At 49.2% G+C, this 15,978-nt stretch overlaps 1 protein-coding gene across 1 annotated transcript in view; it reads right to left on the reverse strand.

The window, feature by feature from the left end:
- Positions 1 to 226: 226 nt before the first annotated feature.
- Positions 227 to 15,978, reverse strand: part of tamalin (trafficking regulator and scaffold protein tamalin) — a 46,581-nt gene continuing 30,829 nt past the window's right edge. The window contains exons 5-8 of the mRNA XM_072567014.1: positions 9,453 to 9,546; positions 7,510 to 7,576; positions 5,769 to 5,835; positions 227 to 839 (exon numbers count right to left, since the gene is read on the reverse strand). Coding sequence (XP_072423115.1) covers positions 412 to 839; positions 5,769 to 5,835; positions 7,510 to 7,576; positions 9,453 to 9,546 — 656 coding nt within the window. The 3' untranslated portion in view covers positions 227 to 411. The remainder of the gene's footprint in view (positions 840 to 5,768; positions 5,836 to 7,509; positions 7,577 to 9,452; positions 9,547 to 15,978) is intronic.

A 15,978-nucleotide genomic window follows, 5' to 3' on the forward strand; every position in this document is an offset into this window, starting at 1 on the left:
AGCCTGCTCTGACCCCATAAGCGCGAGAAAGTTTTCTCCCTTGCCATTAAAGGGGTGTTGGGGGGGGGCAAGTGACAATTGGAAAACAATTGTTAAAGAGGATTGTCTTACATAGGGACACAAGGGAAGGGAACGGTTCTCTACCTCACCCAGCCCGCCCCAGTTCATTAACAAGGTCATACGCAGTTAGAATTGAACCTTACAAGCCCTCCCACCCCACCCCAGAGTCAACACAAACTGCAAAGCGGGTTTATTGATACTGTCCGACTGGCTCCTCAGGCAATTCTGTGTTACCTATCCGCTGTGCAAAGGCGTGAAATCAAAGCACTTTGGTACCCTTGATCCTCCTGGTGGTCATCTTAGTGGCAAAAATCTGGGAATGGCAATAAATAAAGACGCTGCCCCTCAGCCCTACAGTTGGCTTTCTTCCTCTTCTACTGAACGGTTGAGTCCGGGGATATACTTCAGCAGCCTCTTCCGCAAGCTTTTCCTCCTGGATTTCCTCGGCAGAGTTCCAAAGGCACTCTGGTTGTTGCCTTTATCCCAGGAGGAGCAGGTGACTCCGTTGTGCCCAGCCTTGGCGCTTACGCTCCTCGTTAGTAGCTTTTTGGCGAGCACCACCTCGCTGCCATGGCTGTCATCGCTGCCAGTGTCCAACGGGTCAAAGATACAAGTCTGATAAATGGGCTCGTCTTCGCCCTCCATGGCGCTGCAGCAGGTACTGCCACTGGAGCCGGGTTGCCTCTGGGCGGAAGGGCTGAGGTAGTGTGCTTGGCCACAGAGGCTGGCTCTCACCGACTCGAAAGCATCATAAACACTCGGATCTTTTGACACAATGCCTGGAGAGAGGGCAGAAACACCAGGCGGTGAGGTCGACAGACAAAGGGGTTCGCCACGTTTATGTTGGCGCTCAGGGCTGCAGGCGACTGGCACCCTTCCGCTCAGACAGCCAAGTCCAGCTCCGTTATCCTTGTGAGAGCCTCACAGAGCCAGTCTCTCCACTGGGTCTACATCGCTGCCATTGGATTGAGGGAGCCAGCGTTGGCAGAGTGCGCGTAGAGTGCCAGCTGACAAGACAGAGCCCACCACTACAACTGGCATCTTTAAAGGAGTGGATTCAAATTCGCGGTGGACCTCAAACAGGTGCCAGGCAGACCATGCCAAGCTAGACTTAGACCACTGGAAACAAGACTGTAGACACTGAAGCCCTTGGGTATCACCTACTGAAGTGTTTGTTCTTTGTCTATGAGCCAAAACAGTGAGAATCAGCAAACTACATCGTGACTTAGAGCTATTCCAACAAGGAGACTCAATGGCAAAACCAGATGCCAGGCGCGTGACCAGTTGGGTAGGAAGTAAGGTAATCCTACATCATTTATACATCATTGGCTGAACGAGACTTTAAGCTGTTGCATCCCACTCCGATCACCAGAAGAGAAAGAAAAATGAGTTTGGAAAGGATGGCAAAGCAGAACGACTGAAGAGTTGGGAGGACTGGATTGAGGAGCAGAGATTGAAGAGAGGGTCAAGAGGTGATGGAAGAGTGATAAGGATTCTATCGAGCGGTCGCTCCCAACCTATCTCCCAACTGTGACCCAGTTTTCCAGGCTTGAAAATGGTTCCAAGCCCTCAGCGAGATGCAGGGAGTAGGGAGAGCTTAAAAAAGGCCGAGGAGCGCAGGGGGAAGAGGGAGAGAGCACCCGGGAGAACAGGGGAAAACGATGGTGGAGAAGATTTACAAGGATGTTGCCAGGGTTGGAGGGTAAGAGCTGTAGAGAGAGGCTGAATGGGCTGGGGCTGTTTTCCCGGGAGCGTCGGAGCTGAGGAGTGACCTTATAGAGGTTTACAAAATCATGAGGGGCTTGGATAGGATAAATAGACAAGGTCTTTTCCCTGGGGTCGGGGAGTCCAGAACTAGAGGGGCATAGGTTTAGGGTGAGAGGGGAAAGATATAAAAAAGAAACCTAAGGGGCAACTTTTTCATGCAGGGGGTGGTGCGTGTGTGGAATGAGCTGCCAGAGAAAGTGGTGGAGGCTGGTACAATTACAACATTCGAAAGGCATCTGGATGGGTATATGAATAGGAAGGGTTTGGAGGGATATGGGCCAGGTGCTGGCAAATGGGACTATATTAAGTTAGGATATCCAGTCGGCATGGACAGGTTGGACCGAAGGGTCTGTTTCTGTGCTGTACATCTCTATGACTCTATGACTAAATGCGGTAGCCAGTGCCACCTTGGACCTCATAGCCACACAATTTCAGTTTGCGACCCCACTTGGGGTGCTGACCCCTACTTTTGGACACCCTGCTAGAGGCATGAGATAATGTGGAATGTAATAAGCGGTTTCCCTTTTGTCCAGGACTGTACAACCAGGCAACATAGGGTTTGCTTGATGGAACAGGGGTGGGCATTGCTAAATTCCAAGCTAATCGGTGAAAGGAGGATCTCAAATGGTCAGTTGATGGAACCAACTGCTTTCAGAACCGGAGGGAAGGTTGGGATTAATTCACACAAAGGTGAATTTCTTTCAGGGTGTAATCAGAGCAGTTTGAGCCGGGATGCGGCAACTGTTACCATTTTGTTGGGAAAACTCATCGGGTTCATGAATGTCCTTTAGAGAAGGAAATCTGTCATCCTCACCTGGACTGGCCTACACGTGACTCCAGACCCACAGTCTAATATGGCTGACTCTTCGCCACCCACTGAAATGGGAAAGCCACTCAGCTCAAGGGACATTTACAGATAGGCAGCAAATGTTGGCCTTGCCAGGGGAACAGGCCATTTTGTCCCATTGTTCCCAAAGTCTTCCATCTCCTTATGTCATCTCTCAGTCTATGGTGGGTTAGCTGATGGCATTTCATTGCAAGCATTGGTCACCCACCTCCATTTATGGTTGTACCATGAGACCATCAGGATGGTAGGTGAACTGGGGGATCCGTTCTGGTCTTCCTTTGTCCTGAGGATGTCGCAGTAAGGCCTGACCATGCCAACCCACCTATACTTTCCAACATGGCAGCCTGTCCCCACCAGTTGCCTGAGGTTTTTGGGGTGAGGGGTATGAGGGGTGAGGCTGTTGTAGTTCCATCCCCATCGCCAACCTCAAATTGAACAGCGCAGACAGGCTGAAAGCCGGAATGGTCTGAACTGAACAAGTTGGTTTGCAAAGCCTCTGCACTATGCCAAGCAGTGCCCACTATCTGGCAGGATAACTCCCTCAGCTCAATGAGCTGGTGAGGAGCTGGGTTCAACTCAAGACAAGAGCTGCTTGCCCAGTTCCTGATTAGGGCAATAGGATAACGGAGGGCATTGCAGGGCACTGGAACGGCAATTACAGATGGCTTTAATTCAAATGGCTGGGACATGTTCTCAGCAGGCTTTCAATAAAGTTCAAAACTTAGTACATGCGATTGCCGCTACTGTATCGAGATAAGTTGTATTTCCTGTCTCCCAACCAGATCTCACCATATGAATTAATAGGTCTTTTTTTCCAAGTGGCAGGCAGTGACGGATGGAGGACCACAAGGATCAGTGCTTGGACCCCAGCTATTCCCAATATATGTTAATGATTTGGATGAGGGAACTCTATGTCATATTCCCAAGTTTGCAGACAACACCAAGCTGGGTGGGAGGGTGAGGTGTCAGGAGGATGCAGAGGTGTTACAGTGTGATTGGCAGTGTTTTGCTCACTTTGGGAGCAGAAATGTGAAGGTGGATTATTCTCTGAATGGCGATAGATTGGGAAAGGGGGAGGTGCAGTGAGACCTGGGTGCCCTTGTACACCAGTCACTGTAAGTAAGCCTGCAGGGGGCAGCAGGAGGTGAAGAAGGTCAATGGGATGTTGGGCCTTCATAGTGAGAGGGTTCGAGTACAGGAGCAGGGATGTCTTGCTGCAGTTGGACAGGGCCTTGGTGAGACCACACCTGGAGTATTGTGTGCAGTGTGGGTCTCCTTATCTGAGGAAGGATGTTCTGGTGATGGAGGGTGTACAGCAAAGGTTTCCCAGACTGATTCCTGGGGTGGCAGGACTGACGTATGAAGAGAGACTGGATCGGTTAGGATTATATTCACTGGAGTTCAAAGGAATAAGGAGGAGATGTCATAGAAACCAAAGACTTCTAACCGGACTAGACTGAGTAAACACAGGAAGGATGTTCCCAGTGACCAGGGAGTTCCGAACCAGGGGGTCACAGTCTAAGGACACAGGGTAGACCATTTCGGACTGAGATGAGAGTGGGGGAGCCTGTGGAATTCTCTACCACAGAAAGAGATTGTGGATATAACATTGAATAGTTTTGAGAAGGAGGTCGATATAGCTCTTAGGGTGAAAGGGTCAAAGAGCAGAGGGGGGGAAAAAGTGGGAACAGGGAACTGAGTCGGATGATCAGACATGGTCGTACTGAACGGTAGAGCAGGCTTGAAGGGCTGAATGGCCTCCTCCTGCTCCCATTCTCTATAATTCTACGCTGGCGATGCACAACGACAGTATCTGGCCAGTGGTATGCACAAACTAACATGGTCAACAGGGGACAAATGGCTAAAAATGCGTACGAAAATGCAGCAAGTGAAAGAAGAAAAAGTTACTGCTTGGGAGGGAGGAGAGGATGACAATGGAACCAGTTTACACTCAAATATTCAGCGAGCCATGTGCAATTGCTGTGACACTGCGTGTGCTGTCTCCTTCTTTTGTAACCTGGCACCTACGTTCAGCAAATGCCATGGACTGTTTGCCATTGCCATGGACATTGACGACAAAGGCATGTTAAGCGTGCTAACGTTTGCAGGCCATTTCTGCGCCTTGTTCCAATGCCAATGCGGCCTTCAGCTCTCTAACATTGCAGGAAAGCTGAGAAGGCTGCTGCATGATCGGGGGGGGGGGCATTAAGACAGAGCAGGGGGGGATGCAAAGACAGCGCCAGCTGACATGCTTTCTTTATTTATTAAAAAGGCTTCTTGGTTGTAACAGTCACCGTTCATCACGCGTGTGCCAATCGCATTGGCACCAATATGCTCGCTACAGGCAATGGGCATTGTACCTTTGCCCTGCTGTATGTGATGACCTTATCGTCTGCATGCCAGTCCATTAAAACATTGCAGCGGGGCACAGTCCTTTTAAAAAAACTGTCCCCATCTCGCCATCCAAAAGCCTGCGCGAATAAAATTCAAGGGAGCAAATCTGAGGTTTGGTCTCATTGACAGGTGGCCACAATGCCAAGACTCGGAACTTGTCAAAAGCTTAATGCAGTTTATTTCACAGTCAGTGGTTTGTTTGGTGCTGGCTGTAAACCAGGATATAGCGTTTTTTTTAGATTACTTAGAGATTAGATTAGATTACTTACAGTGTGGAAACAGGCCCTTCGGCCCAACAAGTCCACACCGACCCGTACCCACCCAGACCCATTCCCCTACGTTTACCCCTTCACCTAACACTACGGGCAATTTAGCGTGGCCAATTCACCCTAACCTGCACATTTTTTTTGGATTGTGGGAGGAAACCCACGCAGACACGGGGAGAACGTGCAAACTCCACACAGAGAGTCGCCTGAGGTGGGAATTGAACCCGGGTCTCTGGCGCTGTGAGGCAGCAGTGCGAACCACTGTGCCACCGTGCCGCCCAAGTATCCAAAATTCTATAAAACCTGAGCTCCACTCCGAATGTAGCTTGGTCATGGTCAACAGAGGACCACACACCGCCCTGTTCCTGGACAACACCACCCCCCCTCCACCCTCCCCAAACCCCCACAAAGGAGAGAGTGAGCAGGTCACTTACCGTGCACCAACCTCTGTTCCTGAACCATTAGAGATCTGTACTCTTCCCATTTCTCCTGCAGTGTTTGCTGCAAAGTGAAAACAGCAATAAGCCTCTGTGAGAAATCACGGACCCAGTCCCAGCCCAGAATCAGAGGTGACAGAGCCCGAAGGAGATAATGGTTGGTGGGAGGTCAGGGGGTGAGGGGTGCTTGAGGAGTTGAAACGACAACTTCCGGTCCAGTAGCGCCTCTCGCCAACCCCAGGGCAACCCAAAGCAGTTTGCAGTCAGCGAACTGGCATTGAAAGGTGTTGTCATGTAGGCAACGCAGCAACTGATGACCACAAACAGCAAGCCCCGACAAACAGCAATGAGCTAACGACCAGAAGCAAAAAGAACTGCAGCAGATGCTGGAAGTCAGACCCAAAAGCAAGAGATTGCTGGAGAGATTCAGCAGGTCTGGCAGCAGCCGTGGAGAGAGAAAGCCGAGTTCATGTTTTGGGTCGAGTGACCCTCCTTCAGAACCCCGTTCCCGAACTGGAACTGAAACGTTCATTCTGATTTCTCTCCGGAGATGCTGCCAGACCTGCTGAGTTTTCATTCCATCGCAATTTCTGTTTCTGGTGTTAAGGTTTCCATGTTGCTGGTTCAGGGGCTAGGACATCAGGGGGAGATGTCCCTTGCTCTTCTCCAAAGAGTGTCTGTTAATGGGATCCTTTTACCTCTTTCGGAAAGAGCATGACGGGACCTCAGTTGAACGCCGTCTCCGAAAGATAGCACTTCTAACAGAGCTGCCCTCCTTCAGCACTGCACTGGAGTGTCAGCCTGGATGATCGCTCCCTGGTTTCTGGACTAAAACTGTCTGATACCGCAAAACCCTCAGCCCAGTTGATTAAAGAATGATGCCGTGCACAGAAATCCCAATGCTGCAGTGAGACAAAATCCTGGGTGGACCCCCACTTGGAAGTACTCTGTGCACCACACCTTAGGAAGGACAGGTTGGCCTTGGAATAGGTTGGCAAGAATGATACCTGGGTTTCAGGGGCTAAGTCACGGGGAGAGGTTATACAAACGAGGCCTGTTTTCTGGAATTTTGAAGGATAAGGGGTAATCTGATTGAAATCTTCAAGACATTGACAGGAAAGATACACTATTCCCACTGGCTGGGGATTCTAGACCCTGGAGGCACAGTCTGAGAATTGGGGCCAGAACGTCCAGGAGAATCATAGAATATAATCCAGTGTGGAAGTAGGCCATTCAACCCATTAAGTTCACACTGACCCTCTGAAGAGCAGCCCACCCCCTATCCTATCCATATAACCCTACATTTCCCGTGGTTAATCTACCTAGCCTGGATGCTGTAGAAAATTTAGGACGGCCAATGCACCAAACTTGCACATCTTTGGAATGTAGGAGGAAACCCACATAGATGCAGTCACCCAAGGCGGGAATCGAACCTGGGTCCCTGGCACTATGAGGCAGTAGTGCTAACCACTGAGTCACCATGCCATCTAACAACAGCTGCTTGATCTGAACTTTACAGTGCTTGAATCCACAGATACCATTCCAGTGATTTTTATTTTTTAAGGTGTTCACTGTCAAAATGGTGATGCTTCATTGGGGGAAATCTATCTTCAGAGAGCAGATTGCCCTCACTAACCTCAGGACTTGTGGTGTGTGAAAATTGCCCTTTAATTTGGCATCCATGGTCCCCATTAAGTAAATGCTCAGAGGGCCCAGAGCACAGCAAGATGCCACTCACCTTCAGGTACTGCAGTCTGGTTTCCAACTCAGCTCGCCTGATGGAGGTACCATACACCGTCTCCAGCCTGTCAGTGGGAATGGACCAGTTAATTGACTTTTCAAAATGCAAGTTCTCTCCTCACCCCTACTTATTCTTCAGCAGCTTTTCCACCGACTCTCTCAATGCTGGCCATGAGCTCACTGATGTCCTCTACGCACAGCTTCCCAGTTCACTGCCAACTCCGCGCTGTGACCAACCAATGAAGTGCAAACAACATGTTGAGACATCTCCCTCTGCCCATTGGTTCCCAAGGGGGACCCTCTCCCTGCCGACATGGCCTCCAACAATCCTATGAAGGACAGGAAGTTTGCCATGTGGCTCCTACCAGTAGTGCCATCACTACATAAGGTGGTACTGAGGCACAGAGACCAAGTTCATGGTCTGTGTCCACTGATCCTAGCTGGACTGGTGCGAGAGGTTTTGAATGCTCTGGGATGGCAGACAGGAAAGACCAAAAAGAGAGGTTCCAGTACTTTTTTTTATTATGTAATTCATTCACAAGATGAGGTCATCACTGTCTGGGCCAACATTTATTGCCCATCCCCAATTGCACAGAGGACGGAAAAGAGTCAACCACACTGCTGTGGTTCTGGAGTCACATGTCGGCCCATACCAGACTGGGTAAGGATGGCAGTTTCATCAGTGAACCAGATGAATTTTTCCAACAGTCGACAATGGCTTCGTCGTCATCATTAGACTCTTAATTCCAGACACTTTTATTGAATTTAAATTCCACCATCTGCCATGGTGGGATTCAACCCAGGGTTCCCAGGGCATTATCTGGGTCTCTGGACAAACAGTCCAGTGATAACAACACAAGACCATCATTCGGAGGGTCAGTGGGGAGTTGTTGGGCCGAAGGGCCAGTTTCCACACTGTAGGGAATGAAATGAAATGAAAATGAAGTCTCCCTTTGATCGACTGCGATTTGGTGACATCGCCCCTGTTGGAAAATGCACACGTACCAAAATTTGGTGAGAAACACCAAACAAAAAAAAAGCAGTGGCCCAGTGGTAATGTTCCTGAACTAATAATCCAGAATGCCAGACTGATGTTCTGCAGATATGGATTCTGTTCCTACTATGACAGGATAAATGCAACTTTCATTCAAAAAACCAGAAGAGAAAAGAGAGTCAAATGATAACTGTGCAATCATTGCTGATTGTTGGAAAAGGCAAAAGGGAGGACTGCAGATACTAGAAACCAGAGTTTAGATTAGAGTGGTGCTGGAAAAGCACAGCAGGTCAGGCAGCAGCTGAGGAGCAGGAGAATCGACGTTTCGGGCAAAAGCCCTTCATCAGTGGAACCTCGCTTTTTGGTCTTTCCTGTCTGCCATCCCAGAGCATTCAAACCTGTCGCACCAGTCCAGCTAGGATCAGTTGACACAGACCATGAACTTGGTCTCTGTGCCTCAGTACCACCTTACGTAGTGATGGCACACCGCCATTCTTACCTGGTCTGGGCCTACATGTGACTCCAGACCCATGGCAATGTCATTGACTCTTTACTGCCCTCTGGGGAATTAGGAATGGGCTATAACTGCTGAGCCAGCCAGCAACGCCCTCATCTTGTGAAGAAATTAAAAACAAACTTGTGTTTCGGCCCATGGATGATAATGATGCCTTGAGGGTTGTCATGGAAACCAGCCTCAGCAAGAAGGAGTACATTTAATAAAAGATGGAAGGGAAGATTATAATTTTTCAAAAAAAACCCATCATTTTAATGTTGATTAGGAACAAGCTGTGTGACTTAGAACCAAATACCAAAACTCCATTTTGGGGCCTGGAGTACTGGCATTTTTTCACACCCGTGCGCCATTTTAGAAATTCTACTGGTCTGAAATAATTATTAGCCTGAAGATGAACCCATATATTGTGTCATCTTTTCTTCTGTTAGATTACCTCAGGAAATTTCCTGACGATTTGATAAGATCCACAATATCTCGATGGCGGAATCCAGACACAAGTGTCCCGTTGATGCTGGTGATGGTGTCACCTGGAAACAAAGTGCAGCTCCTGTGAGTTCCAACTAAGCATCGTTTAGAAAAAAAAAACCCTCAACCTCTTCGGCTGCAAGTGAGATCAGCGAAGCATTTTCTGCCAGGACAGGATATCTGCACGAGACTTGGGGAACATATTTCAAAAGGAAGTTGGTCAAATTGGGGTGGGCTAATACAAAACTAACGGAGTGCAAAAGGTCGCAGGATTGAGATTGGTCAACAAGTGGAACTGGCATGTCAGCAGTCAAAACAGACAATGAGGAAAATCCAGAACTCACTCAGATTTACTGTACAGTCAGTGCACAAATACAACAACTGACCCCCCCATCCCCAGCATTACAGTACAGTCCATGTACAGATATAACTGACCCCCCCATCCCCAGCATTACAGTACAGTCCGTGTACAGACATAACAACTGACCCCCCCATCCCCAGCATTACAGTACAGTCCGTGTACAGATACAACAACTGACCACCCCATCCCCAGCATTACAGTACAGTCCGTGTACAGATATAACTGACCCCCCCATCCCCAGCATTACAGTACAGTCCGTGTACAGATATAACAACTGACCCCCCCCCATCCCCAGCATTATAGTACAGTCCGTGTACAGATTTAACAACTGACCCCCCCATCGCCAGCATTACAGTACAGTCCATGTACAGGTATAACAACTGACCCCCCCCATCCCCAGCATTATAGTACAGTCCATGTACAGATATAACAACTGACCCCCCATCCCCAGCATTACAGTACAGTCTGTGTACCGATACAACAACTGACCCCCCATCCCCAGCATTACAGTACAGTCCATGTACAGGTATAACAACTGACCCCCCCCATCCCCAGCATTATAGTACAGTCCATGTACAGATATAACAACTGACCCCCCATCCCCAGCATTACAGTACAGTCTGTGTACAGATACAACAACTGACCCCCCCCATCCCCAGCATTACAGTACAGTCCGTGTACAGATATAACAACTGACCCACCCCATCCCCAGCATTATAGTACAGTCCGTGTACAGATATAACAACTGACACCCCCATCCCCAGCATTACAGTACAGTCCGTGTACAGATATAACTGACCCCCCCATCCCCAGCATTACAGTACAGTCCGTGTACAGGTATAACAACTGACCCCCCCATCCCCAGCATTACAGTACAGTCCATGTACAGATATAACTGACCCCCCCATCCACAGCATTACAGTACAGTCCGTGTACAGATATAACAACTGACCCCCCCCATCCCCAGCATTATAGTACAGTCAGTGTACAGATATAACAACTGCCACCCCCATCCCCAGTATTACAGTACAGTCTGTGTACAGATATAACAACTGACCCACCCCATCCCCAGCATTATAGTACAGTCCGTGTACAGATATAACAACTGACCCCCCCATCCCCAGCATTACAGTACAGTCTGTGTACAGATATAACAACTGCCACCCCCATCCCCAGTATTACAGTACAGTCTGTGTACAGATATAACAACTGACCCCCCCATCCCCAGCATTACAGTACAGTCCGTGTACAGGTATAACAACTGACCCCCCCATCCCCAGCATTACAGTACAGTCCATGTACAGATATAACTGACCCCCCCATCCCCAGCATTACAGTACAGTCCGTGTACAGATATAACAACTGACCCCCCCCATCCCCAGCATTATAGTACAGTCAGTGTACAGATATAACAACTGCCACCCCCATCCCCAGTATTACAGTACAGTCCATGTACAGATATAACAACTGACCCCCCCCATCCCCAGCATTATAGTACAGTCAGTGTACAGATATAACAACTGCCACCCCCATCCCCAGTATTACAGTACAGTCCATGTACAGATATAACAACTGACCCCCCCCATCCCCAGCATTATAGTACAGTCCGTGTACAGATATAACAACTGACACCCCCATCCCCAGCATTACAGTACAGTCCGTGTACAGATATAACTGACCCCCCCATCCCCAGCATTACAGTACAGTCCGTGTACAGATATACCAACTGGCCCCCCCATCGCCAGCATTACAGTACAGTCCGTGTACAGATATAACAACTGACACCCCCATCCCCAGCATTACAGTACAGTCCGTGTACAGATATAACAACTGACCCCCCCCCCATCGCCAGCATTACAGTACAGTCCGTGTACAGGTATAACAACTGACCCCCCCCATCGCCGTCATTACAGTACAGTCCATGTACAGGTATAACAACTGACGCCCCCCCATCCCCAGCATTATAGTACAGTCCGTGTACAGGTATAACAACTGACACCCCCATCCCCAGCATGATAGTACAGTCCGTGTACAGATATAACAACTGACCCCCCCCCATCGCCAGCATTACAGTACAGTCCGTGTACAGATATAACAACTGACCCCCCCCATCCCCAGCATCACAGTACAGTCCATGTACAGATACAACTGACCCCCCATCCCCAGCATTACAGTACAGTCCGTGTACAGATATAACAACTGACCCCCCCCCCCATCGCCAGCATTACAGTACAGTCCGTGTACAGGTATAACAACTGACCCCCCCCCATCGCCGTCATTACAGTACAGTCCATGTACAGGTATAACAACTGACCTCCCCCATCCCCAGCATTATAGTACAGTCCGTGTACAGATATAACAACTGACCCCCCCATCCCCAACATTACAGTACAGTCCGTGTACAGATATAACAACTGACACCCCCATCCCCAGCATTATAGTACAGTCCGTGTACAGATATAACAACTGACCCCCCCCATCCCCAGCATTACAGTACAGTCCATGTACAGATATAACAACTGACCCCCCCATCCCCAGCATTACAGTACAGTCCGTGTACAGATACAACTGACCCCCCATCCCCAGCATTACAGTACAGTCCGTGTACAGATATACCAACTGGCCCCCCCATCGCCAGCATTACAGTACAGTCCGTGTACAGATATAACAACTGACCCCCCCATCCCCAGCATTACAGTACAGTCCATGTACAGGTATAACAACTGACCCCCCCCATCCCCAGCATTATAGTACAGTCCATGTACAGATATAACAACTGACCCCCCATCCCCAGCATTACAGTACAGTCCGTGTACAGATACAACAACTGACCCCCCATCCCCAGCATTACAGTACAGTCCATGTACAGGTATAACAACTGACCCCCACATCCCCAGCATTACAGTACAGTCCGTGTACAGATATAACAACTGACCCCCCATCCCCAGCATTACAGTACAGTCCGTGTACAGATACAACAACTGACCCCCCATCCCCAGCATTACAGTACAGTCCATGTACAGATATAACAACTGACCCCCCCATCCCCAGCATTACAGTACAGTCCGTGTACAGATATAACAACTGATCCCCCCATCCCCAGCATTACAGTACAGTCTGTGTACAGATATAACTGACCCCCCCATCCCCAGCATTACAGTACAGTCCGTGTACAGATATAACAACTGACCCCCCCCCATCCCCAGCATTATAGTACAGTCCGTGTACAGATTTAACAACTGACCCCCCCATCGCCAGCATTACAGTACAGTCCATGTACAGGTATAACAACTGACCCCCCCCATCCCCAGCATTATAGTACAGTCCATGTACAGATATAACAACTGACCCCCCATCCCCAGCATTACAGTACAGTCCGTGTACAGATACAACAACTGACCCCCCATCCCCAGCATTACAGTACAGTCCATGTACAGGTATAACAACTGACCCCCCCATCCCCAGCATTACAGTACAGTCCGTGTACAGATATAACAACTGACCCCCCATCCCCAGCATTACAGTACAGTCCGTGTACAGATACAACAACTGACCCCCCATCCCCAGCATTACAGTACAGTCCATGTACAGGTATAACAACTGACCCCCCCATCCCCAGCATTACAGTACAGTCCATGTACAGATATAACTGACCCCCCCATCCCCAGCATTACAGTACAGTCCATGTACAGGTATAACAACTGACCCCCCATCCCCAGCATTACAGTACAGTCCGTGTACAGATATAACAACTGACCCCACCCCATCGCCAGCATTACAGTACAGTCCGTGTACAGATATAACAACTGACCCCCCCCATCCCCAGCATCACAGTACAGTCCATGTACAGATACAACTGACCCCCCATCCCCAGCATTACAGTACAGTCCCTGTACAGATACAACAACTGACCCCCCCCATCCCCAGCATTACAGTACAGTCAGTGTACAGATATAACAACTGACACCCCCATCCCCAGCATTACAGTACAGTCAGTGTACAGATATAACAACTGACACCCCCATCCCCAGCATTACAGTACAGTCCGTGTACAGATATAACAACTGCCACCCCCATCCCCAGCATTACAGTACAGTCCATGTACAGATATAAATGACCACCCCATCCCCAGCATTACAGTACAGTCCGTGTACAGATATACCAACTGGCCCCCCCATCGCCAGCATTACAGTACAGTCCGTGTACAGATACAACAACTGACCCCCCCATCCCCAGCATTACAGTACAGTCCGTGTACAGATATAACAACTGACACCCCCATCCCGAGCATTACAGTACAGTCCGTGTACAGATATAACAACTGACCCCCCCATCCCCAGCATTACAGTACAGTCCGTGTACAGATATAACAACTGATCCCCCCATCCCCAGCATTACAGTACAGTCTGTGTACAGATATAACTGACCCCCCCATCCCCAGCATTACAGTACAGTCCGTGTACAGATATAACAACTGACCCCCCCCATCCCCAGCATTATAGTACAGTCCGTGTACAGATTTAACAACTGACCCCCCCCCATCGCCAGCATTACAGTACAGTCCGTGTACAGATATAACAACTGACCCCCCCCCATCCCCAGCATTATAGTACAGTCCATGTACAGATATAACAACTGACCCCCCATCCCCAGCATTACAGTACAGTCCGTGTACAGATATAACAACTGACCCCCCCATCGCCAGCATTACAGTACAGTCCGTGTACAGATACAACAACTGACCCCCCCATCCCCAGCATTACAGTATAGTCCATGTACAGGTATAACAACTGACCCCCCCATCCCCAGCATTACAGTACAGTCCATGTACAGATATAACTGACACCCCCATCCCCAGCATTACAGTACAGTCCATGTACAGGTATAACAACTGACCCCCCCCATCCCCAGCATTACAGTACAGTCCATGTACAGATATAACTGACCCCCCATCCCCAGCATTACAGTACAGTCCGTGTACAGATATAACTAACCACCCCGTCCCCAGCATTACAGTACAGTCCGTGTACAGATATAACTAACCACCCCGTCCCCAGCATTACAGTACAGTCCGTGTACAGATATAACTGACCCCCCCCATCCCCAGCATTACAGTACAGTCTGTGTACAGATATAACTAACCACCCCGTCCCCAGCATTACAGTACAGTCCATGTACAGATATAACAACTGACCCCCCCCATCCCCAGCATTACAGTACATTCCATGTACAGATATAACTGACCCCACCCTTCCCCAGCATTACAGTACAGTCCGTGTACAGATATAACAACTGACCCCTCCATCCCCATCATTACAGTACAGTCCGTGTACAGATATAACAACTGACCCCCCCATCGCCAGCATTACAGTACAGTCTGTGTACCGATACAACTGACCCCCATCCCCAGCATTACAGTACAGTCCGTGTACAGATATAACAACTGATCCCCCCCATCCCCAGCATTACAGTACAGTCCGTGTACAGATATAACAACTGACCACCCCATCCCCAGCATTATAGTACAGTCCGTGTACAGATACAACTGACCCCCCATCCCCAGCATTACAGTACAGTCCGTGTACAGATATAACAACTGACCCCCCCATCCCCAGCATTACAGTACAGTCCGTGTACAGATATAACAACTGACCCCCCCATCCCCAGCATTATAGTACAGTCCGTGTACAGATACAACTGACCCCCCATCCCCAGCATTACAGTACAGTCCGTGTACAGATACAACTGACCCCCCATCCCCAGCATTACAGTACAGTCCGTGTACAGATATAACAACTGACCCCCCATCCCCAGCATTACAGTACAGTCCGTGTACAGATATAACAACTGACCCCCCCCATCCCCAGCATTACAGTACAGTCTGTGTACCGATACAACTGACCCCCCATCCCCAGCATTACAGTACAGTCCGTGTACAGACATAACAACTGACCCCCCCATCCCCAGCATTACAGTACAGTCCGTGTACAGATACAACAACTGACCACCCCATCCCCAGCATTACAGTACAGTCCGTGTACAGATATAACAACTGACCACCCCATCCCCAGCATTACAGTACAGTCAGTGTACAGATATAACAACTGACCCCCCATCCCCAGCATTACAGTAC

The sequence above is a fragment of the Chiloscyllium punctatum genome, chromosome X (genome assembly GCF_047496795.1).
Source record: "Chiloscyllium punctatum isolate Juve2018m chromosome X, sChiPun1.3, whole genome shotgun sequence".
Taxonomy (NCBI): domain Eukaryota; kingdom Metazoa; phylum Chordata; class Chondrichthyes; order Orectolobiformes; family Hemiscylliidae; genus Chiloscyllium; species Chiloscyllium punctatum.